This window comes from Somniosus microcephalus, chromosome 3, assembly GCF_052327205.1.
Source record: "Somniosus microcephalus isolate GS21.2 chromosome 3, FLI_Smic_1.0, whole genome shotgun sequence".
In the NCBI taxonomy this organism is placed as follows: Eukaryota; Metazoa; Chordata; class Chondrichthyes; order Squaliformes; family Somniosidae; genus Somniosus; species Somniosus microcephalus.
Window position 1 is genome coordinate 172,773,320 of NC_140989.1, and position 12,654 is coordinate 172,785,973.

The 12,654-nt window shown below is 45.5% G+C and overlaps 1 protein-coding gene across 1 annotated transcript in view; it reads right to left on the reverse strand.

Annotated features, from left to right (window-relative positions):
• The window catches only part of arhgef33 (Rho guanine nucleotide exchange factor (GEF) 33), a 108,888-nt gene that overhangs the window by 34,523 nt on the left and 61,711 nt on the right, over positions 1-12,654 (reverse strand). Inside the window, exons 2-3 of the mRNA XM_085977950.1 lie at positions 8,829-9,004; positions 4,416-4,554 (exon numbers count right to left, since the gene is read on the reverse strand). Coding sequence (XP_085834076.1) covers positions 4,416-4,554; positions 8,829-9,004 — 315 coding nt within the window. The remainder of the gene's footprint in view (positions 1-4,415; positions 4,555-8,828; positions 9,005-12,654) is intronic.

A 12,654-nucleotide genomic window follows, 5' to 3' on the forward strand; every position in this document is an offset into this window, starting at 1 on the left:
CCTTCAGTCCCACCCTCTAACTGATCTGATTGGTTCCGGCAGCCTTCAGTCCCACCCTCTAACTGATCTGATTGGTTCCGGCAGCCTTCAGTCCCACCCTCTAACTGATCTGATTGGTTCCGGCAGCCTTCAGTCCCACCCTCTAACTGATCTGATTGGTTCCGGCAGCCTTCAGTCCCACCCTCTAACTGATCTGATTGGTTCTGGCAGCCTTCAGTCCCATCCTCTAACTGATCTGATTGGTTCCGGCAGCCTTCAGTCCCACCCTCTAACTGATCTGATTGGTTCCGGCAGCCTTCAGTCCCACCCGCTAACTGATCTGATTGGTTCCGGCAGCCTTCAGTCCCACCCTCTAACTGATCTGATTGGTTCTGGCAGCCTTCAGTCCCACCCTCTAACTGATCTGATTGGTTCCGGCAGCCTTCAGTCCCACCCTCTAACTGATCTGATTGGTTCCGGCAGCCTTCACTCCCACCCTCTAACTGATCTGATTGGTTCGGGCAGCCTTCAGTCCCACCCTCTAACTGATCTGATTGGTTGATGTTGACATTCTCCCATCCCAGTGGTAAAACTGATCTTACTTGTGGATCATTGACAAGCTGATACATGGGTTGAATCTCTGCCTGTCAGCTTAAAATGATGCACTTGCCTAATTCAAAGGGAAAGTTTGTCATTAACATATAAATTTGGCAAGTTCTGGGTTCGACTAGATGGTTTGCAGCTAATGCTGACAGTAGTGAGGTATTTCTCTCCGTGAATGGAGTGAAGATTGGTGACTCGATTTTTCTGTCAGACATAAAAGAAAAAAAGACTTGCATTTCTATAGCACCTTCCACAACCTCAGGGTGTTCCAAAGCACTTTGCAGCCAATGAAGTACATCTCCTAATGACCAGTTACACAGCCATAGGCTGGGAGCAGCTTACTTGGACATATCCTTGGTTAAGGATTAGGGTAAGGAGGGGCAAGAGAAGAAAACTACTTTTAAAATAGGAGAAAAGTTGCATTTAAAAGTCCCAGCCCCTAAAATTATTATCCATTGGTTTGACGAGTACTGATTTTTTTGAAGCATTAATTATCTTTGGAGGAAAGAAAACTGAGATAACCTGGAAAGTGCTGATCATCTTCCAACATTCGATGGAATCTGGAACAGTACCCATGGATTGGAGGGTAGCTAATGTTACCCCACTATTCAAAAAAGGTGGTAGAGAGAAAACGGTGAATTACAGGCCGGTAAGCCTAATGCTAGAGTCCATTATAAAAGATGTAATAGCAGAGCACTTGGAAAACAGTGACAGGATCGGACAAAGTCAACATGGATTCACAAAAGGTAAATTGTGCTTGACTAATCTACTGGAATTTTTTGAGGATGTAACTGGTAAAATAGATAAGGGAGAACCAGTGGATGTGGTGTATTTGGACTTTCAGTAGGCCTTCGATAAGGTCCCGCATAAGAGATTAGCGTGTAAAGTTAAGGCACATGGGATTGGGGGCAAGGTATTGACTTGGATAGAGAACTGGTTGGCAGACAGAAAGCAAAGAGTTGGAATAAACGGGTCTTTTTCCGAGTGGCAGGCAGTGACTAGTGGGGTACCGCAGGGATCGGTCCTTGGACCCCAGCTAATCACAATATATATAAATGATCTGGACAAGGGAACTAGATGTAATATCTCCAAATTTGCAGATGACACAAAGCTGGGTGGGCGTGTGTGCTGTGAGGAGGATGTCAAGAAACTCCAGGATGATTTGGACACGTTGGGTGATTGGGCAGAAACATGGCAGATGCAATATAACGTGGATAAATGTGAGGTTATCCACTTTGGTGGCAAAAACAGGAAGGCAGATTATTACTTAAATGGCAATAGATTGGGAGAAGGGGAAGTGCAACGAGACCTGGGTGTCCTTGTGCACCAGTCGCTGAAGGTAAGCATGCAGGTGCAGCAGGCGGTTAAGAAGGCAAATGGTATGTTGGCCTTCGTAGCGAGAGGGTTTGAGTACAGGAACAAGGATGTGTTGCTGCAGTTGTACAGGGCCTTGGTGAGACCACATCTTGAGTATTGTGTGCAGTTTTGGTCGCCTTATCTGAGGAAGCATGTTCTTGCCATGGAAGGAGTTCAGCGAAGATTCACCAGGCTGATACCTGGGATGGCAGGAGTGACGTATGAGGAGAGATTGGATCGATTGGACTTGTACTCGCTGGAGTTTAGAAGAATGAGAGGTGATCTCATTGAACCATATAAAATTCTGACAGGACTGGACAGATTAGATGCGGGAAAGATGTTTCCGATGGTCGGGGAGTCCAGAACCAGGGGTCACAGTCTAAGGATAAGGGGTAAGCCATTTAGGACAGAAATGAGGAGGAATTTCTTCACCCAGAGAGTGATGAACCTGTGGAACTCTCTACCATAGAAGGCAGTTGAGGCCAATTCATTAAATATATTCAAGAAGGAGTTGGATATATTTCTTAAGGCTAAAGGGATCAAGGGGTATGGGGCGAAAGCAGGGACAGGGTACTGAATTTGGATGATCAGCCATGATCGCATTGAATGGCGGAGCAGGCTCGAGGGGCCGAATGGCCTACTCCTGCTCCTATCTTCTATGTAAGTGCTCTTTTTATAAAATTTCTAAAAACAGATCTCATTAATTAAGATACTACCGTTTCAAAGTTATTTGCAGTTTTCTTTTTTAAAAATAAACTCTAAATGGTTTGCCCCAGTAAGGCACCGTTATTAGCACATTGCTGAATCGCACCAGGGAGTGGATTCTGTTGTTATAGTGGATTCTCCTGTGTGATTTCCCACGAGATGAGTTCCTGATCTCAGCCAGGCTGCCTGGGAACCAAATCAAGCCGAGGAGAGGGATAGGGAATTGGAGGAGGCATCAACCCAGACCACTCTGACGTGGCTTAGCGACCGGTTCAGAGACACAGGTTACCTGCTGTCTCGCTCATTTGGGGATGATACTGGGGAACGACATCTCACATAAGTTGAAAGGAGAAAGACATTTTACAAGATAACGATGGAGACATTCTTATAATACAGTAAATATGAAGACAATGACACCAAACTTTAACAAAGGCTGTAGTATACTGATATACAAATGTTCTTAAATCTTACCTACTTATCTCTGAAAGTTTTCAGTTGTATCTGCCTCCACAGTACATCAATATTTCACACATAATTTTCATACTACAAATGTAAGTGTACAGATGAATATATTTTTGTTGTTAGATTATCTGTCTTCTACAATAACTTATTCAGCAGTCGGGCTGGGAGCAATTTCATACACTCCCCTCAGACCGAGAATTCACGATTGAGAAAACTCCAAAAATGGTTTGGAGAACAAAAAGGGGGTGGGGGTGATGGGCGAGCAGGACCTGGTGCAGGATAGGATACAGGCAGCAGAGTTTTGGATCAACTGAAATCTATGGAGGATGATAGGCCAGCCAGGAGATTGTTGGAGTAATTGAATAAACACAGAAAATATTGGAAATGCACAAGTCAGTCTGCATCTGTAAAGGGAAAAGACAGGTAACATTTTGGATGTAAGACCTGTCCTCAGCATTGTTTGGAGAGCTCATTTAGTTTTTCAGTTTCATGACTGATTGGAATGGCCAAGGTTTTAACTGTTACTTAGCAGCAGGTTCAGGTAAACGTCTGTTTGCCTAGGCTGGCCAGTTTTGTTCATCTTCAGGCTATGCCCCATAATATTAACACATTACTATTAAAGTTTCTCACGTTACAACAGTGACTGCACTCCAAAAGTACTTCATTGGCTGTGAAGCGCTTTGGGACGTCTGGTGGTCGTGAAAGGCGCTATATAAATGCAAGTTTTTCTTTTTAAAGTTATGCAAACATCAGGAATAGCTTTATTACCCTAATTACTAACTTAAACACCGAAAGCACAATGTTACTAAAATAAATTAAATTAGATGCTTTACCACTGTTTGTCCTATCCTGTTTTATTTCTCTGTGAATCTCTTCCTTATTCTGCTGTTTTTTTATAATGTTCATCTTATTTAGACACTGTCTTTAACTTACCTTTATTCTTCTGCCTTAGCACTTACATTTTCCATTTTTGAAGGTGATGGAAACCTGCTCTAAAAAGGGTTTTACTGGACTAACAGGATGGCTTTCCAGCCAATGAAGAGCCTAGATTGTGGGAGTTAATACGGCCGTCTCACAACTGAACAGCGCCCAGAGCAGTATGGTTAAGGTCTGGGATACTGAGCAAACAGATCTTTTATGAAATCAACTATACTACACCTCACAAGAAGCTTAGACACATTTGCTTTATATGGACAGAAAACATGCTTCACTATTTACTTTTACCAATAAATCACATAACCCACTCTCTATTAGGAGAACATCTTTAACAAACTAGCTCCTATATTTAACTAGTCTAGCTTTACAGTTACCTCATCATTGTTCAACAGCTTCATGAATATGTCTCCCACAATGCCTTGCCACTGCCATCTGTACATCCTCTCCTCCAGGGCACAAAGGAGAGCCATATGAAGCTGGGTGAGGGCTCTTAGGGAACTGGGTAAAATATTACTGCAAAGAAAAGGTGGTGAAAGAACAATTGATCAGAACAAACTGTGTCACCATGTAGTGTATCACAGATTAAAACTACTTCCAGTGCAACAACAACTTGTATTTATATAGCGCCTTTAACATAGTAAAACATCCCAAGGCGCTACACAGGAGTATTACAAGACAAAAAATTTGACACCGAGCCACATAAGGAGAAATTAGGGAATAAAAGCAGAAAATGCTGGAAATACTCAGCAGGTCAGGCAGCACCTGTGGAGAGAGAAAGAGAGTTAACGGTTCAGGTCGATGACCTTTTGTCAGAACTTCGAAGGGTCATCAACCTGAAACGTTAACTCTCTTTCTCTCTCCACAGATGCTGCCTGACCTGCTGAGTATTTCCAGCATTTTCTGTTTTTATTTCAGATTTCCAGCATCTGCAGTATTTTGCTTTTGGAGAAATTAGGGCAGGTGACCAAAGTCTTGGTCAAAGAGGTAGGTTTTAAGGAGCATTTTAAAGGAGGAAGGAGAGGTAGAGAGGCGGAGAGGTTTAAGCAGGGAATTCCAGAGCTTAGGGCCCAGGCAACAGAAGGCACAGCCAACAATGGTTGAATGATTATAATCAGGGAGACGCAAAGGGGCAGAATTAGAGGAGCGCAGATATCTTGAGGGGTTGTGGGGCTGAAGGAGATTACAGAGATAGGGAGGGGTGAGGCCATAGAAGGATTTGAAAACAAGGATGAGAATTTTGAAATCGAGGTGCTGCTTTTGGGAAACATCCAACTTTTGTCTCCATTTAATGTCAGCTTTTGAAATCTACTGTAATAAAGATCAGTCATCTCAAACCTGTCCAGATGGCAGTTTTGTCCAACTTTCCCTTTATTTCTCTTCTTCCAATATATTCGCTGAGATACCAGTGGGCTTTATAATAGATTTTATTAGTGTATTTAAGTGGCAAAATGAGAAATTCTTGAGTTTATAAGGCTTGAATAGCTCCTGTATTTTTTATTGAGAAACTAAGGTCATGGTTTAACAACTAATGTTAAAAAGAGCAAAAAAGGAAAATATATAAATCAGGAATTAATAGTTAGGTTGATTCCAAACCTGAGTCTGAAGCCTGAAGATGAAGATTCAAATAGATAAAGATTAAGGGAGGTAAGGAGTACCACAGTTCTGAGAATGAGGAAAAATGAGTTACAGTGGGAAACTGTGTAATGAGTCTTGGTTTCAACTCACTGGCGATGTAGGGAAGATCAGATGGAACAATGGAACCTTAGAAAGAACAAGAGAAGAAAGTTCTGAGGAGCACTGATCATAATATTATTGTTGGAAAGAATAGAGAAAGAAAGACTTGCATTTATATAGCGCCTCACAAGAACGCAGGAAGTCCCAAATCACTTTACAACCAATAAAGTACTTTCGAAGTGTAGTCACTGTTGTAATGTAGGAAACGCAACAGCCAATTTGCGCACAGCAAGCTCCCACAAACAGCAATGAAACAAATGACCAGATAATCTATTTTTGGAGATAGACAGAGTATAATGAATAAACAGTGAGATAGCGGCTGAGGGACTAATTTGCACAAAGCCATTTATTCATAAATTTTCCACCACTGCATTATATGTTTTGAGATTTTTCATTAAGAGAGATGGAGAAATCCTATCGCGAAGAATATTACAAGGATACATAACTTGCTATGTTGCAACTTTATTTTTACATCAACGATGTGATGACTAATTGCTTCTGGACATTTTGTACTACTACCTAGAGTCTTCCTTAGCTGCAGCAAAATTCTAAATGCCAAATTTCTCCCACCTCTGAAGGGCTATCAGACATTGCCGCTTTTAGTACCATCACTTCTTAGAATTGAACTCATTGAAAGAGATTTGATTGTAAAGAATCAACACAAACATGCCCAGAATGAAGTTGTATTCAGCTTTATGTTTACTTCTGGTACTGCAAAGTTGTCACTTTGCCATACTGTGGTAATCTTTACTGGCTTACTCAGTGGTTTTTAGGTTCCTAGCGAGGCTATAAGGGACCTCATCAGATCTAATGGGCACTTGGTATCTAATGATTTCATTGCCAAACTCTTAGCGGTAGACTATTTCCTTCCATGCGTTGGGCTTGGTAAGAGGTAGTCACCAGTGCATTAGTAGTAGAATAACTCGAGACCAATGACCAGGGTAGCAGTTGACTGTAACACACCCAACTATTTGTCAGTCAAAGCACCTCAGTTTAGAACAAAATGGATCTCTTTGTCATAGTGTTTGGACTTTTATATAAGCTTACCTAATACCAAAGGGACTGCTGATGTGTTGTGGACATGCATTTAATGGGAGAGGATTTTGGTCTTTTCCACAATGGAGTGACTGCTGACAACGAACGGAAGCATTCGCACATGCGCGCGTGATGTCATCCATTCATAACTTCACACTTAGCACAGGGTTTGGGGTCCGGGGACGGGGTTTGGGGTCTGGGGACGGGACGTAATGTATTGGAATAACTGGGGGTAATTTTAACCTTATATTCAAGGCTGAGATGGATAGATTTTTGGACTCTAGGGGAATCAAGAGATATGGGGATCGGGCAGGAAAGTGGAGTTGAGGTTGATGATCAGCCATGATCTTATTGAATGGTGGAGCAGGCTCAAAGAGCTGTATGGCCTACTCCTGCTCCTAATTCTTATGTTCTTATGACCACAATCTTTTCCCCTGACCACAATCTCCCCCCCCCAACCCCACCACCATGATCTCTTTCCTCTGACCGCTGTCTCTCCCCCCCCGGCCATGAGCCCCTTCCCCTGGCCACAATCTCTTCCCCCAAACTATGATCCCCCCATCCCCGCGATCTATCCTTCCTTTTTCTCTGCTCCCCGGCTGCAGTCTTGTTTCACAGGCTTTCCTGCCCGAAAGGTAGGCTGGCTGTCGGGCAGGAAACCTGGTGAAAATATTTAAAAGGCGTCCCTGCTGTTAATTTTAGCAGGACATCCTGGAGACCCATACTTCCGGGTTTTCCACCTGGAACTCCTCCCCTCCCCCACTCCCTCCCCGCTTCTCCGTAAATATCGGGGTCATTGAGTCTGGAGGTGACAGTGGTATGAATGAATGTTTCAAGGTCAGGATAAAGGTGAGCAGTCTTACGGAGGTGGAAGTAGACAGTCTTTGTGATGGAGAGGATTTGAAGTCAGAAGCTCAGCTTGACATGGAACAGGATGCCGAGGTTGTGAACAATCTGGTTCAGCCTGAGACAGTAACCAGGGAAGGGGATGGTGTTGGTGTCAAGGTGGCTTCAGTATTCCCAATGTTTAGCTGTAGGAAGTTACGGCTCATCAAAAACAGGATGTCAAAGAAACTGTCTGACAGCACAGAAGCAGTGGCGAGGTTGGGGAGGTTCATGAAGCATCTGGGGAGGTTCATGAAGCATGCAGGACACATTGAGTCGTGCATGGTAGGGGGAGGAAATTGTTGGAACCTCTGCGATGGAATTGGGACATTTGTGATTTTTCTGTTCAATTCATGTGCTTACTATTATAAACTTAATCTGTAGGAGTATATTTGGTTATGTGAAGGACTGTCACAGCAGCTGTATGTTGAAGAATTTCTTTTCTACAGTGGATTGGGAGTTTTTTGGTGGGGGCAAAGTATTTTATCCAATATGATTGGTGAGATAATGGAAGTAGAAAATAACCAATTAGAAAGCAAATAAATGGAGATATTTGCACACTTAACCAATGAGAAAGATGTAAATTGACAAAAAAAGTTACAAGACAATCACTACAAAGACCAAGTTTGGGTATAATGAGAATTACTCATTATGGGTGGAGTGGAAGGGATGAGGCAGGGTCCCAATAACAATTGGAGTGTTTAGATATTTTATCAGTGAGCTGCTAGACTCATGACAGTACATAGGAAAACACATAGAAACTATATTTATATATGAAAGCTGCTGTTCAGGAACAGTAGGAGCGTTTCAGTAAAAGAATGGTCAGGATCTATGAGCCTTGCGGGTCCCAGAGGTGAGAGGACGACATTTTAATCCCGTGTGTTACTTAGGACTGACTGAAAGCATTCTAAAACAATTGAAATGTTATAGATCGTGTAATTCCTCTCTGATTTTATCTGACAGATTTTCTTGGTTTTCCACTGTTGTGATTTTTTTTGACACTGTTTCTGGTGCACACTATAAAAATGAGCATTTGTTGATGATGAAAATAAAAATGAAAAGCTTTCATTAAATCCGCAAAGAGCACAAAACACATCTTAAGTCAACATTTCTGAAGGTATTGCAAACTGTACCTCAAGTCTTTGCAGTTCAGTACCACATTCTTTCCCCTCACAGTAATATTGGTCTTTAGGATTAATGAAAGATAGAATGCGTACATTCTTTCTGATTTCAGCAGTTCCACAGCAGCTTGCTGCCTTTTGACTAGAAAGTGTAAAACAGAGTATGACTGTGTGGAAAATGTGACTGGCTATCTTGTTTGTAGTTATTTCTCAGTTTGTACATTGCATTCAAATAATTTTCTCAAAATGTTCATAATCTTAGCCATGGTGCAAATAATTTATGCTGTTTTACAAAAAAAATTCATTGAATCGTACAGCACAGAAGGAGGTCATTGGGCCCATCGTGTGAAAGAGCTCTCCAATTAGTCCCACTCCCCTGCTCTTTCCCCATAGCCCAGCAAATCTTTCCTGTTCAAGTATTTATCCAATTCCCTTTTGAAAGTTACTACTGAATCTGCTCCCAACACCCTTTCAGGCAGCGCATTCAAGATCATAACAACTCGCTGCGTGAAAACATTTCTCCTCATCTCCCCTCGGGTTTTTCTGCCTTAGAAAAATGTGTTTGCAGCTTTTACATTTTTTTAATGATCTTCAATGGCTCTGTGAGTTTATCTAGTGAGTAGTCATTCAGATCATGAAGGTGCCACATTCAACCCCTAGTCTAAGTTGAATTATCTTATACTAGCTGGGGGGGGGGCCCGGCATTGCCAGGGCAGTTTAGAGGGCTGCGCAGTTGCCGGCCGGCCGCTGCCGCTCCCCCGCTCTGTGTCTCGGGCCACGCGGTTGACGGCCGGCCGCTGCCGCTCCCCCGCTCTGTGTCTCGGGCCGAGCGGTTGTGAGGCCCGGCCCGAGTGACCCCAACTCACCTCCCGCTCCGGTGGGCCGATGCAGCTGCCCCGCTCACTGTTGAGGAAAAGCAGGGGAAAAAATGGCGGCTACATTTCGGGAGGCTGCAGGATTAGGTCCCGCCCGTGACACACTGATTGGTCAACCATCAGGTCACTGAACTGTAGGATTGGTCAACCATCACGCCACTCAACGTTAATGAGCGGTAGGATTGGTCAACCGCTAATGAGCGTTTTTTGAACTTTTTTGTCTACTGTCCGAACAATTTTTGTCTGACCAAAAAGTAAATACACCTATGACACTCCTCTGATCATAACCTTTCTTTTGATATAACATATGTGTAGGTACGCTCTATAACTTTTGAGTGTACAGCGGACATACAGACAGACATACGGACAGACGGACCGTTTTATATAAATAAATAAAAAATAAGAAGATAAGATAATAAGATAGATAGATAGATAGAAGATTAGCTTGGGTAGCTCACAGGATTGGTCAACCTTCACGTCACTCAATGCTAATGAGTGGATAATGAGTGGAATTTTGAAGGTTTTTGAAGGTTTTTTGTATACTGCCTGAACAATTTCAAAAAGTAAATATGCTTATGAGGTTTTGATAATCATAAGCTTTCTTTTGATATAACACATGTGTAGGTACGCTCTATAACTTTTGATTGTATAGCCGGACAGACAGAAAGACAGACAGAAAGACAGACAGAAAGACAGACCGTTTTATATATATACTAGCTGGGGGGGGCCCGGCGTTGCCAAGGCTTTTTTGTAAAACAGCAGTTTCCAGGGCCGCGCGGTTTATGGCCGGCCGCTGCCGCTCCCCCGCTCTGTGTCTCGGGCCAAGTGGTTGTGAGGCCCGGCCCGAGTGACCCCAACTCTGAGGGGGAGAGAGAGAGACTGGGGGGGAGAGAGAGGGAGAGAGAGTAGAGAGACTGGGGGGAGAGAGAGGAGAGAGACTGGGGAGCGAGTGAGAGAGAGAGAATGGGGAGATAGAGAGAGAGAGACTGAGGGGGAGAGAGAGAGACTGGGGGAGAGAGACGGGGAGAGGGAGAGAGAGAGACTGGGGAAGAGAGAGAGAGACGGGGAAGGGAGAGAGAGACTGGGGAGAGAGAGAGACTGGGGAGATAGAGAGAGAGAGAGCGCGAGAGAGAGATTGAGGGGAGAGAGAGAGAGACTGGAGGAGGGAGAGTCTGGAGGAGAGAGGGAGACTGGGGGAGAGAGAGAGACTGGGAGAGAGAGAGAGAGAGCGCGAGACTGAGGGGCGAGAGAGAGAGAGACACGGAGAGAGAGAGAGAAACTGGGGGAGAGAGAGAGAGTGACTGGGGGAAGAGATAGAGAGACTGGGAGACAGAGAGAGAGAGACTGGGAGACAGAGAGAGAGATAAAGAGACGGGGAGAGAGATTGGGGGAGAGAGAGGGAGAGGGCTGGAAATTTGGTATCACCCCATTGGAGGGGGAAGGAGAGAGAGACAGAGAGAGAGAGGGAAGGAGAGAGAGAGAGAGAGGGAAGGAGCGAGAGAGAGAGGGAAGGAGCAAGAGACAGAGAGAGGGAAGGAGAGAGAGACAGAGAGAGAGGGAAGGAGAGAGAGACAGAGAGAGAGGGAAGGAGAGAGAGAGGGAAGGAGAGAGAGAGACAGACAGAGACAGAGAGGGAAGGAGAGAGAGAGACTGGGGGGAGAGAGAGAGAGACGGGAGAGAGAGAAAGAGTAGAGAGACTGGGGGGAGAGAGGGAGAGAGAGAGAGATGGGGAGATAGAGAGAGAGAGAGACTGGGGAGATAGAAAGAGAGACTGAGGGGGGAGAGAGAGAGCGACTGAGGGGGAGAGAGAGAGACTGGGGTAGAGAGAGATGGGGAGAGAGAAAGAGTAGAGAGACTGGGGGGAGAGAGAGGAGAGAGACTGGGGAGAGAGATACTGGGGGAGAGAGAGAGAGAGACAGACCAGGGGGGAGAGAGGGAGAGAGAGAGAGACTGGGGGGGGGGGAGAGAGAGAGAGATGGGGAGAGAGAGAGAGAGGGAGAGACTGGGGGGGAGAGAGAGAGAGAGACTGGGGAGATAGAGAGAGACTGAGGGGGAGAGAGAGAGCGACTGAGGGGGAGAGAGAGAGACTGGGGGAGAGAGAGAGAGACGGGGAGAGAGAGAGAGAGAGAGACTGGGGGGAGAGAGAGGAGAGAGATTGGGGAGAGAGAGAGAGAGAATGGGGAGATAGAGAGAGAGAGAGAGAGAGAGACTGAGGGGGCAGAGAGAGAGCGACTGAGGGGGAGAGAGGGAGATTGGGGGAGAGAGAGAGAGATGGGGGAGAGAAAGAGAGAGAGTAGAGAGACGGGGGAGAGAGAGGAGAGAGACTGGGGAAAGAGAGAGAGAGAATGGGGAGACAGAGAGAGAGAGAGACTGAGGGGGAGAGAGAGAGAGACTGGGGGAGAGAGACGGGGAGGGAGAGAGAGAGAGATGGGCGAAGGGAGAGAGAGACTGGAGAGAGAGAGAGACTGGGGAGATAGAGAGAGAGAGCGATGAGAACGACGGGGGGAGAGAGAGAGACGGGGGGTGGGGGGGGGGAGAGAGAGAGAGACTGAGGGGGAGAGAGAGAGAGATGGGGAGAGAGTGCAGGGAGAGGGAGACAGTGGGGGAGAGAGAGAGAGCGAGACTGGGGGGAGAGGGAGAGAGTTGGGGAGAGAGAGAGAGAGATGGGGGAGAGAGAGACTGGGGGAGAGAAAGACTGGAGGGGAGAGAGAGAGAGACTGGGGGGAGAGACAGACTGGAGAGAGAGAGAGACTGGGGGGAGAGAGAGAGACTGGGGGGAGAGAGAGAGAGACTGGGGGGGAGAGAGAGACTGGGGGGGAGAGAGAGACTGGGGGGGAGAGAGAGAGACTGGGGGGAGAGAGAGAGACTGGGGGGAGAGAGAGAGACTGGGGGAGAGAGAGAGACTGGGGGGGGAGAGAGAGAGACTGGGAGAGAGAGAGAGAAAACTGGGGGGAGAGAGAGTG